At 54.6% G+C, this 17276-nt stretch overlaps 7 protein-coding genes across 7 annotated transcripts; 3 read left to right on the top strand and 4 right to left on the bottom strand.

The window, feature by feature from the left end:
- Nucleotides 1-10: 10 nt before the first annotated feature.
- Nucleotides 11-1936, bottom strand: SNOG_03349 (hypothetical protein; the record flags this gene model as incomplete). Its single annotated transcript, XM_001793865.1, has 2 exons — nucleotides 11-1697; nucleotides 1821-1936. 2 exons carry the CDS (start codon nucleotides 1934-1936, stop codon nucleotides 11-13), a joined length of 1803 nt encoding a protein of 600 aa, XP_001793917.1.
- Nucleotides 1937-2918: 982 nt separating this feature from the next.
- SNOG_03348 (hypothetical protein) lies at nucleotides 2919-4703 on the bottom strand (the record flags this gene model as incomplete). The annotated part of the gene is made up of 1 exon (XM_001793864.1): nucleotides 2919-4703. The coding sequence occupies one exon, from the start codon at nucleotides 4701-4703 to the stop codon at nucleotides 2919-2921; it is 1785 nt and encodes a 594-aa protein (XP_001793916.1).
- Nucleotides 4704-5067: 364 nt separating this feature from the next.
- On the top strand, nucleotides 5068-6473 carry SNOG_03347 (hypothetical protein; the record flags this gene model as incomplete). Its single annotated transcript, XM_001793863.1, has 3 exons — nucleotides 5068-5284; nucleotides 5336-6179; nucleotides 6228-6473. The coding sequence occupies 3 exons, from the start codon at nucleotides 5068-5070 to the stop codon at nucleotides 6346-6348; spliced, it is 1182 nt and encodes a 393-aa protein (XP_001793915.1). The 3' UTR covers nucleotides 6349-6473.
- Nucleotides 6474-7003: 530 nt separating this feature from the next.
- Nucleotides 7004-9737, top strand: SNOG_03346 (hypothetical protein; the record flags this gene model as incomplete). Its single annotated transcript, XM_001793862.1, has 2 exons — nucleotides 7004-7568; nucleotides 7621-9737. The coding sequence occupies 2 exons, from the start codon at nucleotides 7004-7006 to the stop codon at nucleotides 9735-9737; spliced, it is 2682 nt and encodes an 893-aa protein (XP_001793914.1).
- Nucleotides 9738-10020: 283 nt separating this feature from the next.
- On the bottom strand, nucleotides 10021-10382 carry SNOG_03345 (hypothetical protein; the record flags this gene model as incomplete). Its single annotated transcript, XM_001793861.1, has 2 exons — nucleotides 10021-10210; nucleotides 10276-10382. The coding sequence occupies 2 exons, from the start codon at nucleotides 10380-10382 to the stop codon at nucleotides 10021-10023; spliced, it is 297 nt and encodes a 98-aa protein (XP_001793913.1).
- A 1145-nt stretch (nucleotides 10383-11527) lies between these two features.
- SNOG_03344 (hypothetical protein) lies at nucleotides 11528-14538 on the top strand (the record flags this gene model as incomplete). Its single annotated transcript, XM_001793860.1, has 3 exons — nucleotides 11528-11681; nucleotides 11720-14338; nucleotides 14393-14538. The coding sequence occupies 3 exons, from the start codon at nucleotides 11528-11530 to the stop codon at nucleotides 14536-14538; spliced, it is 2919 nt and encodes a 972-aa protein (XP_001793912.1).
- A 1847-nt stretch (nucleotides 14539-16385) lies between these two features.
- Nucleotides 16386-17155, bottom strand: SNOG_03343 (hypothetical protein). The gene is made up of 2 exons (XM_001793859.1): nucleotides 17071-17155; nucleotides 16386-17015 (listed from the first exon to the last, which is right to left on the bottom strand). Exons 1-2 carry the CDS (start codon nucleotides 17108-17110, stop codon nucleotides 16822-16824), a joined length of 234 nt encoding a protein of 77 aa, XP_001793911.1. The 5' UTR covers nucleotides 17111-17155; the 3' UTR covers nucleotides 16386-16821.
- Between the last annotated feature and the right edge of the window lie 121 nt (nucleotides 17156-17276).

The following is a 17276-nucleotide window of genomic DNA, read 5'->3' as shown; positions in this document are numbered from 1 at the left end:
ATGAGAGCGATCAGATAAGGTCAAACCACTCATGGTTTTCTTCCTTTGCTCCATCGCCTTGAAGTGCTTCGCCTTTCATCAATCCAGGGATATAACATAGGCCAATAAACCTCCACTGTCCGTTGTCTTTTCGTCTCAGCACTAGCGGGAAATGACCACCGAATAGGACGGCAATGACATCGTTAGGTTCCATGTGATCCGGCCCTGCACCAATTCTTCCTTGAGATGTTATGAAAACGCGACGACCTTTCATGGCATCAAGCCTTAAGGAATACCGACCCGGATCCGGCCTGCCCCAAGGAGCATGATTGACTTCTGCCATGGTTTCCTCTCGGATTCCAAGGAATGTTTCAAAATGAATCAAGGGCTCATCCACCGCATCGTTCCACTCTGGCGTCAAACCTCTCGTCGTAGCCAAGAAGAAAGCTCTTCGCAATTCCGAAGTCGGCATATACGGCAAGTTTTCTTCACAAAACTCCAAAGAAGCTCTGATATCATCGCGCAACCTCAGGTTACCCTTCTTTATGTCGCCACTTGAGTCCCAAAAGTCATCGTACACGAAACTTCTGCAAAATAGGATCGCCTTATCAACACGTGTACCACGCAGACGAAGAATCTCAGGTGCGGTCTTGTCATCGATTGCTGGATGTAGACCATTTGATACGTCGCTATACGCTGTTTCCAGCGTCCTATGATTCGAGTGTGTGAACACTTGAGCAGTATCAATACGAAGCCGCTGCCGGTAAAGGCCCAATTTCAGTACCCATGAAGGATTTCCATCGTCCAATGCACCAGCTGTGGCATCAACGAGATGTAACATATCCAAATTGCAATTCTGGCGTATGCAATACCTCGTCACACTCATCAAGACTTCTGCCTGTGGTCTATCGTAGTCCGGATTTAACTCGACAGGCCAATTCTCAGGCTCTCGTGTATCTCTGCACAGACCTAGCAATGCGAATACTTGGTCGTTCGTAACCGTAGCAAGAGCATTTTCCGAGAGCAGGAGAAGGCTTTGAAGGTCCCAGGTAACCTGGTCAGAGCCGTCCACCCACGTTGTTTTCATCCCGATGATGCCCAAGCGCTCAACATCGGACGATCCAAGCACAAAATTTACTTCCAAGGGGTGTCTATACATCCATCCTATTGTTTCATAAAGGACTGGCCATAACAGATTTTGTGTACCACATAACATGATTGCAGGTCGGGTAGACAAAGCAACCTCTTGGATAATCCAGACTCGTTGAAACCATGGAAGCCCAAGTAATTCTCTTAGCGCTGGCCATCTGCCATCTTCTCTGCTCGGCATAATTTTGACTGTGGCTTGACTGGACACTTCTTCAACAACACCTTCTCGTTCTTCAATTTCTGCACGTATTTCCCCTCTTGCCACAAGAATTTTCCGGAAATCAAGTATCAGTGACTTCGCTGCGACTACGGTAGGTTCGTCGAGGGGGAGCCATATGACTGTTCTTATGCTCGACGAGTAGATTGTGTTCATGAGCTGGACCTGATGTGTACGCTCTAGACCTTCTTCTTGGTTGATACAAATTTGATCGACCCAGAACCATGAATTTCCTGATGTTTTACTGTACTGATACAATTGCTGCAGGCCATCCCGCAGGCTAGGGGAGACCTCGAACATACTGCCGTTGCAGATGATGGGAACGCGCTGGCTGGTTGGCCCCCAGCAATAGCTAAGGGCTTCATAAGACGGGAACTGACTTAGCAGAACCGTTCTGATCTCGCATTCTATTCTTGGACTCGTTGAGCAAACTTTTACAAGTCTGATCGAGTCGGGGTGTGATAAAGCTTGGTACCGATATTGTGGGCGACTAGAGGCGTCCTGCAAAGGCTTCAAAGGAGTCGGCTTTTTCTTTTCAGACTTTTGCGCTCGTTTCGCTACGCGTGACGATCGACGTGTAGGCTCTGCCATATCGGTATGGACGAGGAATGGCTCTTAGCCTTGGCTGCGTCGTTGGAGGCTGCGATGGATTTCGAAGAAGGCCCGTTGGCAGGAGGACTAGTAGTGAAGTCCCGAGGTCATAATTGTGTTTCTTCGTAGGCGTTCGAGCAGTTCGAGCCGCTGCTGCCCGGAATTGAGGTATCAGGCTGAGCAGAGAAGGCAGAGTGATCCGCGGTCAGTCTCGTTGTTGGGAGTGATGTTGGTAAGTGACCAAGAACGCGGGACATATGAGAGTTGATTATCCCTCTGGAAGTTTGAGTCGTATTGCAAACTAAAGTTGATGTTGTTGACGTGGTTGCGACTGCACCTTCGAGCGTCAGCAGCCACGAAGTCAGTCTGCCAAGGCAGGCTGCAGGTGGCAGGCGCCCTCAAGGCAGACAATGGGGGCTGAGCAGCCAGCCGTATTCCATGCTACCCTTACGCTCTCTCATAGGTCGGCTATAATCACGACTCCTGTGCCACTTGGGCCAAAACTAGGTCATCCATGCTCTTGATGAATTTGGCTCGCCATTTCTCTCATATAATGTGATAGGGTTGCGCACACACCCAGGCTTTGCACGCGCCTGCAACAAAAGGCTCTCGCACCAAGAGCACGGTCAATAACGAGTGCTCAGGTCTGTTGCTGCAAGCTCACCGTTCATTCGAGATTGCAGTAAGCGAACGTCATCGCAAGCCACCAAGAATAACAGAAGATACAGAAGGAAAAGATTCAAAGGAAACGATATTAATGCAATGAAATGAAGGCAACAATTCTGATCCAATGATTAGAAAGTAACGATTGAAAGGCATAAAGACTGAGTGATCGAGAAATGCGGGGATAGACATGCATTTAACACGTGCCCTTCAACGAAGAGGAAGCCAAGAATACATGTTTGCGACTTTGCGGTAATCAGATTTGGTATCTAGACGCAATGCAAAAACGCCAGTCCGATGCTAATGCTATGCCAGTTTCTTACACTTCAGCTTCCGCTTCCGACTCGTCGCCTGCGCCATTCGCGAGGCTCTTGCGTGGTACCTCGAATACGTAAATCCCGTTCTTCACTTTTGCTGACATCCATCGCGCTAATCTCAGTTCTCTGCCCACGGCTGCGACGACGCAGAGTCCTTCCTTGCCACGGTCGCCTCGCTCTTGTACAGAGAGGCCGTTGACGATGCCTCGGATGAGGATCGCGTTTTCGTCAACCATGTCCTCATCATCCGCAACCGGTATGCGTCCGATTTTGCCGACAGGCTCAATCGAGCGTTTGTCGGCTCCGATCTTCCATGCTCGTATCCAGCCATCCCAACTGGCAGTGAGGATGAGGTCGGCAAAGGGTACGGTGGCAAGTGCAGTGACATATCTCGCTAGCCGTGGTCCTGGCTTGACTGACGTCGAGGCATCATGGTTTGCTGACATCTCGTCTGGGCGAAGTGCGGGATCGCGGCCATGTGTAAGGGGCTGGACGAAAAGTGGCTTCTTCCTGTTGACTGACCACAAGGACAATGCACCATTGTCGGATGCGGTGACGAACAACCCCGCATCGAGCAGTGCGACGCAGTCGATCGAGCCTTCTGCGTATGCAATTGGGGTATCGTCCTCGTCGCCGTTGGCTTCGTCATCGTTTGCCTTGTCCTCTTCGTCTACATGTTTGCCAAATTGACCTTTGCGCAGCTTGGCCATGCCCTTTTGTCTTGCAGTCCCACCACCGTGGAAGACCAGCTGGTTCTCCTCCACGACTCGCCATAGACGCGCTGAGCGATCTCTTGCACCCACACTAACACAAGTCTCCTGGTTGACTTCCAAACCACCGGCAATGCCAACGACGGTGTCTTGATGTCCGACCAGCGTTTCGATGTAGGCGTTCTCTGGTGCACTCCATACAATCACCGCACGATCTGCGCCTCCTGAGAATAATTGTTCCGTCCCTCTCCTGAATGATAGCGAGGTGACAGCGTCTCTGTGGCGGGTGAACAGATGGCGCGGTCGAAGTGTCTCTGCATCCCAGATGATCAAGCGCGCATGCTTGTCGCCTGTTGCCAGATATTTGCCCGAGTCTGATACGGCTATTGAGATGATCTCGCCCGTATGACCAATGAAGGCTCTGTCGCCCTTCTTGTTCTTGTCGCCTTTCCGCCAAAAGAGCTTCTTGGGTGTCCTTCGCGGTGTGATGTTCGTGGGTCGGTCAGGGTCCGGCGCATAAGACTTCGGATCGGGAATCTCCCACTTTTCCACGCAAAGATCTTTGCTTATGGTCCAGACATATGGCAGCTTGACCGCGCAGCCTGTAATTGCCTTCTGCAACCCGGAGTGTCCAAAAACATGTGACGCCTCCTCAAAGTCCAGCTCCTGAGCAATGTGTCTGTAGATTTTGCCCTTGTTTTCCGCCACATCTTCCTTCAGCCTCTCCGCAATGAGGTCCTTGTCGATCTGTTCCGCATCAAAGCCGACCTCTTCTTCGACTTCGTTCCGGATGTTGTCGAGATACCGTTGAGCTAACCTGAGGCGCTTTTCCGCTGCCGTTTCTCCTTCGTCCTCTGAAGATTCTGATTCGCCATCCTGTTCCTCGAAGAAACCTCCGCGACCATCATCGTCACTTTCGCTTCCGCTTATCGACTCTTCCCGTTCGACGCGGCGGGCAGTCTTTGGCGGTCGTGAGGCATTCGAGTCGCCATCGCGTCTTCGTGGTGCGCCGGGTGCACCCTCAGACCTTTTCCTTTTCCGTTGCGAGGCCGGGGTCGTGAAGAAAGAGGAAGACATGGTGGAGGTTGCGGGTGTGGAAGGCGGAGCTGTCGCATTCGAAGTTTCCTAAAGTGATCGGCGAACTTTTTTTCTGACGCCGATGGGACAGCTGCAGCCCGCGGAATTACGTAGCGCCGGCTCCGTGCGCCTTCCCATAGCTTCAACCACCAGTACGCGCGTGAGACCATACAACACCCGCCATCACCACGTATCAACCTCTACGGACCCGATTTCTTTCTACCTTGGGCTGGAATAGAACCACTGTTCGTTTCGCACCCTCACCAAGAGGACCCGTTCACCGCCGCCGCAAACTCCGGTGTTTACGCAGCACCACCGCCTAAGCTCGCCTCTCGGACCCCCGAACACCAAACACACCATCACCATGAGCGGCAGCGGCGATCCCGAGCGCGAGCATGCCCTCGAGCAGTACAAGGGCAAGCTTCTGGAGTCAAGAGAATGGGAGGCAAAGCTCAAGTCGCTGCGGTTAGACATCAAGGGCCTGCAGCACGACTTTGACGTATCAGAGGACAACATCAAGGCGCTACAGAGTGTGGGACAGATAATAGGAGAGGTGCTGAAGCAGCTGGATGAGGAGAGGTGTATGTCTGAAGACACATGATCGTCCTTGGCTACCTACTAACATATCGCAGTCATTGTCAAGGCATCATCAGGACCCCGCTATGTCGTTGGATGTCGGTCCAAGGTCGACAAGGTGAAGTTGAAGCAAGGGACACGTGTCGCGCTCGACATGACCACACTCACCATCATGCGCATGCTACCCCGCGAAGTCGATCCCCTCGTCTACAACATGTCTTTGGAGGACCCCGGACAAGTCAGCTTCGGCGGTATTGGTGGCCTGAACGAGCAGATCAGAGAACTGCGAGAGGTCATCGAGCTGCCGCTGAAGAACCCCGAACTCTTCCTGAGAGTAGGGATCAAGCCACCGAAGGGTGTGCTACTTTACGGCCCGCCCGGTACAGGAAAGACACTTCTGGCGCGAGCGGTAGCAAGCAGTCTGGAAACCAACTTCCTCAAGGTCGTCTCGTCAGCCATCGTCGACAAGTACATTGGAGAGTCGGCGCGTCTCATCCGTGAGATGTTCGGCTATGCCAAGGAGCACGAGCCCTGCATCATCTTCATGGACGAAATCGATGCGATTGGTGGACGAAGATTCTCAGAGGGTACATCAGCAGATCGAGAGATCCAGCGTACGCTCATGGAGCTGCTCAACCAGCTGGACGGTTTCGACTACCTCGGACAGACCAAGATTATCATGGCCACAAACCGACCGGATACCCTCGACCCTGCTCTTCTCCGTGCTGGTCGTCTGGACAGGAAGATCGAGATCCCGCTGCCCAACGAGGTTGGACGTCTCGAGATCATGAAGATTCACGCCTCAAGCGTGGTCACAGACGGTGAGATTGACTTCGAGAGCATAGTCAAGATGAGCGACGGCTTCAACGGTGCCGATTTGCGAAACGTGGTTACAGAAGCGTAAGTTTGGTCAATCGCATGTGCTGCACAGATATTAACGAACTGCAGCGGCCTGTTTGCTATCAAGGACTACCGCGATGCGATCAACCAGGATGATTTCAACAAGGCTGTGCGAAAGATGGCCGAGTCAAAGAAGCTGGAAGGCAAGCTCGAGTACCAGAAGTTGTAGGGTCTGTTTCTGGCTGGCTTTGAGGAACGGCGCCTACTGAAGGCCACCCTCAGTGATGCAAGTACACCCTTATGTATGATAACAGAATAGAAGGGCGCAGAATAATGCCATTTTTGCTCCCCCAACTAGCTTTCAAAGACCTCCCGCTTTTCTTGACTTTGGAGGAATGGGTTGCTGTCAACCCAGGTCGTGATTTCCTCAAAACGTCTGGATCATGTTGCATCTTACTCATGTGCAACGTCAAGGTAAGGAAAGTATCACGTGCATGATGCGGTGCAGGGAAGCGCAGTGACGGTTCCGCGAGCATTCCGAAAGAGTGGAGCCGCAACGTCAGCCCGTTCTCAAAGTCGCCAGGCCACCAAACATGTGAGAATCGGACAACCGAGCGATCGTATTCATGGCTGTGGACACGGAGTCGCTGGGGCTATGCTTTTCTTGATTTCTTTTCCCATCTCGCAACCACTCGCTGCCGACAAATTACAATCGACTGTTTTTGTGCTTCGTTGAGGTCAAGGGAGCTCAACAGCTGCGCCCACGGCACCACTTCCGAGTACGCGCAACTTTCACTCTTGCGCATGCGTCACCAATGAAGGCTGCGCTTAAGACGTCGATAGTCGCGGAAAAACATTAAAAGTGAATTTACAAATCCGAAATCATGTCGCAATCCCCCGAACCCCTAGACACGCGCCTCGATGCGCCCACGACGTCTGAAATCGAATCCCTCGAACTCTTCCGCCGCTCTCCACACCCCTACTTGCGCCATAGAGACGAGATCCGCACCGATCGCTCAGTACCCGCGACACGGCATAATTCACGAAATGGCCGCAAGCGCAGGAAAGTCCCGTCGCAGTCCCAATCGCCGAGCGAAAGCGGCACGGAAGCAGACGACGAGGCATACACATTTGTCAAGGCGCTGCCCCCGCCACCATTACGACTGCACAAGGGATTAAGAGAGGGCGCGCGGAGTCCGCTGCTCACGCCGAACCAGATTGACGATGAGGGGCGCAAGTATAGCGAGGAGTACTTTGCGGAGAAGAAGAGGAGTAGGCGCGGGGATGGTGCGACGGATGAAGAAGCGCGGCTTGCGAGACAGAAATACTTACAAAGAAGGCGGATGGAACTTGTCAGACGGACTACTGAGACGGCGTTGCTCGTTGTGATTGGGGTGCTTGCAGTTGGAGGGTGTGCATGTTGGGAGGGACTATTGAGGGGACATCGAGGTACGTCCTCCCATACCATATGCGATTCCAATGGGACTAACATGTATTACAGTCGAACTCATAACTTATACCCTCGTCATACTCTCCCTCCTCGCTCTCTATCCACTCCGCGTATTCTATTACTCCTGGCGCCGCGGGAATCCCTCGAATCTGCGACTGCGGAAACGCATACATGTCCCTGCTGCTTTCGACCCAGCGACGATATTATACCCAACCACTCTACCCGTTTTAATAAGCATTTCCTTATTCGCTTCGTTTCCCACACCATTACTTCCGAATATTTTACTCGCTTTAGCCGCCCTTCCAGCACGCTTGATACCTTTCAAACAAGCAACACTCGGATATTCGAATTTGCATTGGCTGCTGTCTATACTGCCTTTAATTGCTGCGCAAAACCAACTCCAAAACACCACTCTTCTATTCGAACAAGCCAACTTCGACCCAGAAACCCTCGTCATGCTATTCGCCCTACACCAAGCCCTCCTTCCACCACTCTATTACCTCACAACAACGAGTTTGTTACCGACAGAACTCCACCTCCTCTCCATCGGGCTGATCAACCTCCTCCTCTTCGCCGACAGTCCGCAGGCCAGTATCCTCAAGATACTGATGTGGCTCGGCGGCGTAGGCCTATTCGTCACATGTGGAAAAGTACTCAAATGGGGCGTTGCACTCGCTCGCATCCCGCGCTGGAGATTACGAAGAGCAGGCCAGGCAATTGCGAACACCCAGTCTTTTTTGAAGCTCTTAGACACGAGTCTGCGCTCGCGCGCGCACAGCGCTGAGACCAGGAGGGGGGCTGACAGCGACGCAGACGAAGATGACCCACTGCTGGCAAAGGACACGAATATGTTGCACAAGACGAAAAGCCTCAAAGTCAACATACTCGATTCATTCAGGCGAAATATGAATGGCAATGCAGAACCCCATTCAGCTGTGGAATCTAAACCCCCGAGCCCTAATTCCAAGCGCCAACGTCGAAATACGCTGCCCACACCTGCGGCGCAAGACCACACTTCCGCGCACCGCTATGTACAACGCAAACGCTCAAAGTCGATTGCACAGTCGTACCTCAGTCTCACGCCGGCTCAGGCTACGATCCGCAAATGGGCGTACGCGGGGTACTTCTACCTCGTCGTCGTGGTGATGATACTAGGTCCGATACGCCATCTCATCGGCACTACGAGTCTACACGCGCACGAGCCGTTTGGGTGGGCAGTGAGTTACCTCTTCGGCCATATACCGCGCGTGCGGTGGGAGGTGTACAACTGGGATCTAGATGGGTGGATCACACTACCGCCGCTTATTGATCATGAGATGATTCACCAGAAAGAAGAACCGCTGGTGTTTGTCGAGTATCTGCGACATGTGGTGGTGGGTGAGGCGAATGCGAGATTAGTCCTCGCGGCGTACTGCGCGGGCACGATTGCGCTGGGGCTGGTTAGTGTGTTCAGTCTCTCTGCAGTCGTGGAGGTGGATACGCGGAGGAAGGTGTTTCACGGGACGATGGTGGCCATGCTGTTGCCGACAATCTTCATCGATCCGTGCTTCGTGGCGCTGGCGCTCGCGCTGGTACTCGCCATTTTCCTGCTGCTCGACCTCATTCGCGCGTCTCAACTACCCCCGCTGTCGAAGCCGATTGCCAAGTTCCTCACGCCGTATGTGGATGGGAGGGACCTAAGAGGACCCGTGGTGGTTAGTCATATTTTCTTGCTGATCGGGTGTGCGATTCCGCTGTGGTTGAGTCTCGCGGGCATCGAGCGGGTAGGCGAGGAGCCGTGGGAAGATTGGAATGTCAAGAGTAGGGATGTGAGTATGCTGGCTGGTGTGATTTGCGTGGGCATGGGTGACGCAGCTGCGTCTCTCATCGGACGGCGGTACGGACGACGAAAATGGCCGTGGGCTGGCGGCAAGTCACTGGAGGGCAGTCTGGCATTTGCTGTCGCTGTCACGCTGGGGCTGGTATTTGGAAAAGCGTGGCTGGCGTTTGGCTGGGGCGGGCATCACAAGTCGATGGGTGACTGGACGCGAGACGCAGTGGTCACGACGCTCAAGGCGGCATTATGTGCAGCAGGCGCAAGTCTCAACGAGGCGGTGCTGACGGGCGGCAACGACAACGTGATAGTACCTGTTGTATTGTGGATACTAGTTAGAGGTGTCAGGCTGTAGAGCCGCATGCAGGTACGCAATATCAGGCATTCACTAAACGGTGTCAGCCATGGAGGCATTTGCCACGAAAGAAGAGCGGGAATCCGGTTCTTTGTAGATTATCGAGATCTTGAGGCTCAAGTGCAGTGCCAGGCTAGACACGCGGGCCGTTCACGTGGACGCTTTTTGGTGTCACCGCCAGGAGGCTTGCGCAGGGCCGTATTGCGTGCATGATTGCAGAGACAAGATGACGTAGATGGCTCTTCGTATGTCTCTGGTACAGTCATATTGAGAGGCTGTTTGGTCACGTCTTTGTTGGAGGTGAAAGTGACATGGGCTTGGCGAGGCTGAACATGGCGCATGTCGGGATGGAGCCGCTGGTTGCCGTAGCTACAGGGTGATTGAGCGCCCCAACGTTATCTCGTGGACGCTTGTTTGATCGTCCGGTACGGGCAGTCGATGTGTTGGGTAGGTAGATCGCCAGACCTGCTGTTCTGCAGTCGCAAAAGTGGATGGCGAACGTCATGGTCCGCAACGGGAAAGGCGTAGCGGTACTCACGCAGCAGCATGTGCAGGGATCATGGGGACGCGCGAGACTCGCGTACGTGAGATTCCAGACTGCGCAGGACGTATAGGCAGCTCTCGCGAAGATCCGGAAGGCTCCATGATTATCGGCAGAGCTGTGATAATGGGTGAGGGGTCGGCGCGCACTGGGCCTATCAAGCAACTGGGGGCACACAGATGCTGCGAGCATAGATTACCCCACGATAAGCTGTCGAGGTGTGAAAGGCTCGTCGGCGCTGATTGGCTGCATCGGCACCAAGTCGCGCTGCAGGTGCTCAATCCAGCAACCCGCGACGACATCAGGGTGTGTTGCGCAGCTGCGAAGGTGTGTGATCGGCTGCTGCGGTCATGGCACTGGTGCGGAGGGGAAAAGGTACATTGTGTGAGTGGCACAGGGCGCGAAAGCACGGCGAATTGCGTGCGAAACCGTCATTCAGCGACCACATGACATGGTTCCTGGCTGGCGTACGCTGCCCGGGGGATGCACTCGTGCCGGTGGATGCGCCACGAGGGTGAGGAGCACCGCGAGGAGCGCCCAAGAAAAGGACGGCGGTGTGCAGCTGCGTAGGCGGCTTTTGCGTTCTTCTCGCTCTCGTTCTCGATCGCAGTGCCATCCGGTGTTGCTTCGCGCGTCGCGTTGATAAGGATAAGGAAAGCTAGGTCACAGATCCCCGGCCGATTAGCTCCACACAGTCCCCGCTAAACCCCTCGTGGCCGGCCATCGACCTGAGCATGACTCCAGGACGCTTCACACGCTCCAGCACCTCTTGCAGCTCGTCTCCTCTTCTCCCCCGTCTGCCCGTTCCCTTTCCTTCTCTATAGTTCCCTTTATTCGCCTTCCACCCCTGTGCAGTCCGCCTCCCTGCACCAACCCGCTCCATCGCCCGCTTTCCTGCATTCGTTCACGCATCGATACCCCAGCACGCCTCCAAGGCCCCAGCGCCGGCCTGACGTTTATGACAACCGCCTTCCCGCCTCACTGAGCGAACGACAACACGACTAGCCCAGAGCCGCTCCCACGTACCGCAGCAACACTACAACTCTCCCCCAGCACACGTCCAGCACCGCATACCACGTCCATCCTACGCACTCCACCCACCACCACCCTCGACCGACCCTCCACGCCGGCACCAGCCCATGTGTAACAACATCACGGCCACGCTATATCCACATCTCTGTTGGTAGTCGCAGCACCGGGCACACGCCAGAAGGAGACGGGCCCCGGCTGGTCGGCCAGCGCCTTCATCATGGCCACGCCATCCAATCCCTACGCCCCGCGCCGCTCGGGTGCGTCGCCATCTTCGTCTGCGGCGGCAGAGCAGATCATCGGCAAGTTCAAGCGGATGGACCACATCGGCAAGGGCAGCTTCGCGGAGGTGTACCGGGGCATCCACATTGTACGTGATTCGTCGTCTGAGGTGGCTTGGGACGAGTGGCAGCTAACACCCAGCAGGAGAAGCGACAGTCGGTGGCTATCAAGTCGGTCAACATGAACAAGCTCAACAAGAAGCTCAAGGACAACCTCGTTTCCGAGATCTCCATCCTTCGCAGCCTGCACCACCCGCACATTGTGTCGCTCATCGACTGCCACGAGACGCCATCCCGCATGCACATCATCATGGAGTTCTGCGAGCTCGGAGACCTCTCTGCCTTCATCAAGAAGCGCGCGGACCTCGTCAACCACCCCCAGACGCAGCGCATGATTGAGAAGTACCCCAACCCGGCTGTAGGAGGCCTCAACGAAGTCATCGTGCGGCATTTCGCGAAACAGATGGCTAGTGCCCTCGAGTTCCTGAGGTCCAAGAACTACATCCACCGTGATCTGAAGCCGCAGAATCTCTTGCTGAATCCGTCGTCCGTGTACTACTCGCAGAGCGGAACACTGGAGCGCATGCCTCTAGCCGCTGATGCGAGCTCGTTGCTCCCGGCAACAGGAATAGAATCACTGCCCATGCTCAAGATTGCTGATTTCGGCTTCGCCAGGATCCTACCAACCACCTCTCTGGCCGAGACGCTGTGTGGTTCTCCGCTGTACATGGCCCCGGAAATCCTGCGGTACGAGAAGTACGACGCCAAGGCGGATCTGTGGTCGGTAGGAACGGTTTTGTTCGAGATGATGTGTGCGAGGCCACCCTTTAGGGCAAACAATCATGTCGAGCTGCTGAGGAAGATTGAAGAGCGCAAGGACCACATTAGGTTTCCGGAGGGTATCGTCTGTAGTAGGGCCATGAAGAACTTGATTCGCGCACTGTTGAAGCGCAAACCCACGGAGCGCATGTCGTATGACAGCTTCTTCTCGGATCCAGTGATTCGTGAGGAGATTCCGGACATGGTCGATGAAGATCTCCCGCAGGCTATGCAAGCTTCGGAGCCTGAGCCGCCAGTGGAGCCGCCTAAGAGAGTCCAGAAAATGCCGGTAGAAATGGATCGTCGTCCTTCAGATAGCCCGTACTCGCGCTCACCCAGAGATCGAACTGGTATGGGAAGTACCCCACCCTCGAGGCCCATGTCTCGGCCTTCAAGCGCGCAAGCTGCGGGCACTCCACCTCGAACTTTGTCGATGCGGCGAGGCAGTAATGCTCCGATTGAGCCAATCGAGGAGCATGCCCCTCTTCGTGAGCAGCGCCGCCCCGTACTTACCAATGCTGCCACTGCCCCTGCTCGTCAAATGCCGTTGTCAGAGCAAGCCATGGCGGGACACAGGCGTCGATACTCACGAGACGACCAAGCGCCGGTGCCTTCAAGCCTGAAAGATACGGAACGTGAGCGGCGGACTGAAGCAGGCGGTATGCGTGAAGCCGCTGAACGAGCTGCACAAGATGCTGCTCTGGATGATGGATTCGTGTTTGTGGAGAAGCGGAGGGTGGAGATAGATGCCTTGGCGGATGAGATTGCTGTGGGAAGTCCGCAAACGCAACGTGACCGCGTATCTCAGCGCGATACCATGAAACGGCGCTCGACTACACAAGGAGCTCCAACTTCAACCACCGGAGCCACAGCGCCTTCAAAAGCAATTCAGATTCAGCGTCAGCCATCTTTGACCCATCAGCGAGCTGGATCTTACGAGCGTCGACGACCATATCGTCCTAGTTTTGAAAGCGCTACTTCGGCACTGACAAAGGCTATGAACATGGTCAGCATCCGTGGCCTTGGACTCTCGCCGCCAGTCATGAAAGGAGTTTCTCCACCTCAGGGATACTCGGCATTTCCAACTTATCCTGCTGCTCAGAGCAGCCTGCTACTTGTTGGCGACAACGACCAGGTCACGACGAAAGATGAGGCCGCAACGACCGTCAAGAAGATCGAGGAGCTGGCTCAGTTGAGTTATGTCATCTACGGATTTGCTGAGGTCAAGTACAAGCAGCTGGTTCCTGTTGCGCCGAGCGACGAGGGTTTGGGCATCGGTCCAGGCGGAGTGCGTCGAAAGCCGAGCACAGACGTCATCGAGGACGACGACGACGACGATCTCACGCCTGATACGATAGTCACCATTGCAGAAGAGGCTCTCGTGCTCTATGTCAAGACACTTGCCCTGCTCAACAAGTCTATGGATGTTGCTGGCAGCTACTGGAACAAGCATCGACGCGGCAGCTTGTCGCCCGAAGCAGCCAGCCGTGCAGCAGTTATTGCTGAGCGCCTGAACCGTGTTGTATCATGGGTTCGCGATCGCTTCAATGAGTGCTGCGTCAAGTCCGAGATCATCGCTCGCAAGTTGAAGCAGGCTCAACAGCACCTGCCGACAGACCATCCTAGCCACCCCCAGAATCTCTCTGCTGCTTCAGGCTCCGCCACTACCGTAGGCTCAGCCGAGAACATTCTTCTCACGACCGGCATCACAGCAGAAAAGCTCATGTACGACCGCGCCATCGAGATGAGCAGATCTGCCGCCGTCGACGAACTCACCGGCCACAACCTCCCCAGTTGCGACATCAACTACTCCACTGCCGCCGCCATGCTCGAAGCCATTCTTGAAGACGAAGAAGAAAGCGGCAGCCGCAAGCTTGACACTGAGGAGATCAACGGCCTGGAGACGGAGGATAGGCAGTCGATCCAGAGACGTAAGTTACTCCAAATCACATATTCTATTGAAAGCTAGTTCTAACACCCAACAGTCCTCGAAGAAATCCAGCGCCGCCACAAGACCCTCAAGAAAAAAATCGAAATCCAAAAGGCGCAGAAACGCAACTCCATCACGAGCGCGCCTGCTGGCCTTCCATCGAGTCGCGGCTCTCCTTCATCCCAAGGCACGGCGAGATAAGCCATCACCCTCCCGCACGCAAACACAACAGAACACAATACACACCTGCCATTTTCCCCAACCGCGCAAACGACAGCGTAGCATTTTCTCCGGCGTTTTTGAGACATGGGCGTTTCGACCATCTCTCCACTTTTTCCCGCACTTTTTCTTCCTTCTTTCTTTTTAATCAAGGGGGCATCATAGGGTATTGCGTTCCTCTTTGCAATGGGATTGGGATTCTTTCTTTCTTTCTCAAGGGCGCAGAGAATCATTGAGAATAACACAACTTGCATATGATACCATGGTTTTTGTGCGCTGTGGGTTTTGTCTGGCGTTTTTTTATGTTTTGGATTGGGGGTGGGATGGAGTTTATGGGCTGGGTGGGAAGGGAAGGGAAGGGAAGGTGGGAGGGTTGGGCGGGGTGGATGGATTAGCAAGCGCGTATAGCACAGATTGAATACAGAAAGTAGGCATAAGCAAGACTCATCATGTGTGTGTGGTGAAGCGTGAAGCTGCCATTGTCTCGTCACTTGCCATTCGCCACGAGCCATACCTGATTCTTCATCCAATACTTCTCATGATCTCGACGCGCCCAACCCTTCGGCATACTCCAAGCATCTCACGATATCGAAATACTAATAATCTTGATATCCTCCTCGGGCTTCTCCTTGTACACTTTGGCATTCTCAATCTTATGCACGACATCCATGCCCGCCACCGCGCGCCCGAAGATTGTGTGTTTGTCGTCGAGCCAGGGCTAATCATCACACGTTAGCATTCATCCTCACACTCCAACCATCACGAGAAAGGAAATAGTAGCACTCACCGCTTTCTCCGTCGTAATAAAAAACTGACTCGCATTCGTCCCCGGCCCCGCATTCGCCATACTCAGCACATACGGCCGATCATGCCGCACCTCCTTGCTAAACTCGTCTGCAAACTCCTTGCCCCAGATACTCTCGCCGCCCGTGCCGTCGCCCAAGGGGTCGCCCGTCTGGATCATGAACTTGCGGATCACGCGGTGGAAAATCACGTTGTTGTAGTAGCCGCGGCGCGCGTGCGTGGTGAAGTTTTCGACGGCTTTGGGCGCGATGGACGGGAGGAGGAGGAGCGTGATGTCGCCGAGGGTGGTGTGTAGGACGGCGCTGGTGCCGGATGCAGCGAGGGCTTGGGAGTCGGATTTGGATTTCTGCGCGGCGCGCGGTTTTTCGTTGTGTACGTCACGCGAGGATTTGGATGCGTTGGCGTCGTTGGTGAACATGTAGAAGCGGACTTTACCCACGCCCGTGGAGACGAGCATAGCGTCGCGCGCCTCTGCTTCTTGGAGTAAGGGGTTTTCAGACGCGGCCATTTCGACGGTGACAATGCCTTTCTTTTCAGGCTGGCCTTGGTACAGAGCGAGGTGCAGGGGCCGAAAGGGCTCGTCTTGGGCGTAGAGTTTGACAAGTTTGTTGGTGAGTGTGTTGAGGACTTTGACGCCGTACATGCTGCCGTAGAGGATGAAGTTACTTGTTTCGTCGAAGATGACGTTGCAGCGCGGGCGGACGGTGGGCTGGTCGAGGTCGCGCTCGATACCGATTCGGCGGCCGAATTCCATGTCTTCGAGGTGCTGGACGGCGGTGCCGGCTTGTTGCATGGTGGTGATTGTTTCGATGGACTCGTCGTAGGTGCGGTATAGCTTTCCGGTTGCAAATTCGAAGATGCGGATCTTGCGGTCGGGGAACGAGTATGTTGCGAATTGCTTGCCTGTGGGGGAGACTGTGAGAGTGGATGGGACGCTTTTGGCCTTCTTGAACTCGAAGAGATTTGTCGAGCTCTTCAGTGACCAGACGTTGTCTGGCTTCTCGTACACGCCGCTCGGTCGCCAGTACTCCACCATGCCTCCCTGGTCCACGCTGACCACACAATCGTACGCATTGTTATACGCCATCAGCGTCACCGGCGCGCGATGAATAGCCTTGAGCGTCTGCAAAGGCTCCAGATTCTCGCCTCGCCCATCATACATGCGAATCCAGCCCTTCTCTTCCTCACTAACCGCCAAAAGCGGGAAACTCGCACCCCGACCATGCACCCAGCACACCGCCTTGGGGCTATAATCCAGACTCAGCATAGCCAGCAGGTCAAACGTGACCACATCGAAGATCTTAACCGTATTATCCGCGCCCGCAGTCGCAAAGCTGCGCCCATCCGCGCTCGCGCTCACACTGCGTATCTCGCCCGTATGCGCCCTGAACTCCTTCACAAACTCGACGCCGCCAAAGTCCTTCTTCCAGAACTTGACGACGCCGTCGACGGAGCTCGTAATCAAGGAAGTCGGTGTGCGGGGTCAAGTGTGGTGAAGCTGAGCTGCTCGCGGTGCATGAGCGACTTGAAGTACCGTTGCGACGTTGGTAGGGCTGCTACATAGAGCTTCTCGTATGGGAGCTTTCGCTTCTTCTTTTTCGGCGCGGAGGAAGGTAGCGCTGGGCCAAAGTCGTCATCGGAGGAGGAAGTATCGTCTACAGAAATCAATTAGCAATGTTGCGCGTGTCGCATTGGGTATCACAATGGTACCATCGTTGGGTTGCGCTGCTGGGACGTCTTCGGCTTCCATTTCCGCGCGAGAGCGTATTTGACTTGCTAGGCGACTCTGATCCGTTGGACGCCACTGTTTCCGTAGAGGTGATGTGGGGGTGTGTCGTGGTTGGTAATTGAAAGGTAACCTCTCGCTTCGCAAAGTTTAAAGTTCGTCAATTCCCAGCGCGCTCTCACGTGCTCGC

This window comes from Parastagonospora nodorum (genome assembly GCF_000146915.1).
Source record: "Parastagonospora nodorum SN15 chromosome Unknown scaffold_5, whole genome shotgun sequence".
NCBI lineage: Eukaryota > Fungi > Ascomycota > Dothideomycetes > Pleosporales > Phaeosphaeriaceae > Parastagonospora > Parastagonospora nodorum.
Note: the sequence above shows the minus strand (reverse complement) of the source record. Positions and strands in the feature narration are given on the sequence as shown.

Coding starts and splice junctions, on each gene's coding strand:
- SNOG_03343 (XM_001793859.1), bottom strand. CDS start 17,110: ATGGAAGCCGAAGACGTCCCAGCAGCGCAACCCAACGATG. Junction 17,016..17,070: donor AGCAGCGCAACCCAACGATG/GTACCATTGTGA, acceptor TGATTTCTGTAG/ACGATACTTCCTCCTCCGAT.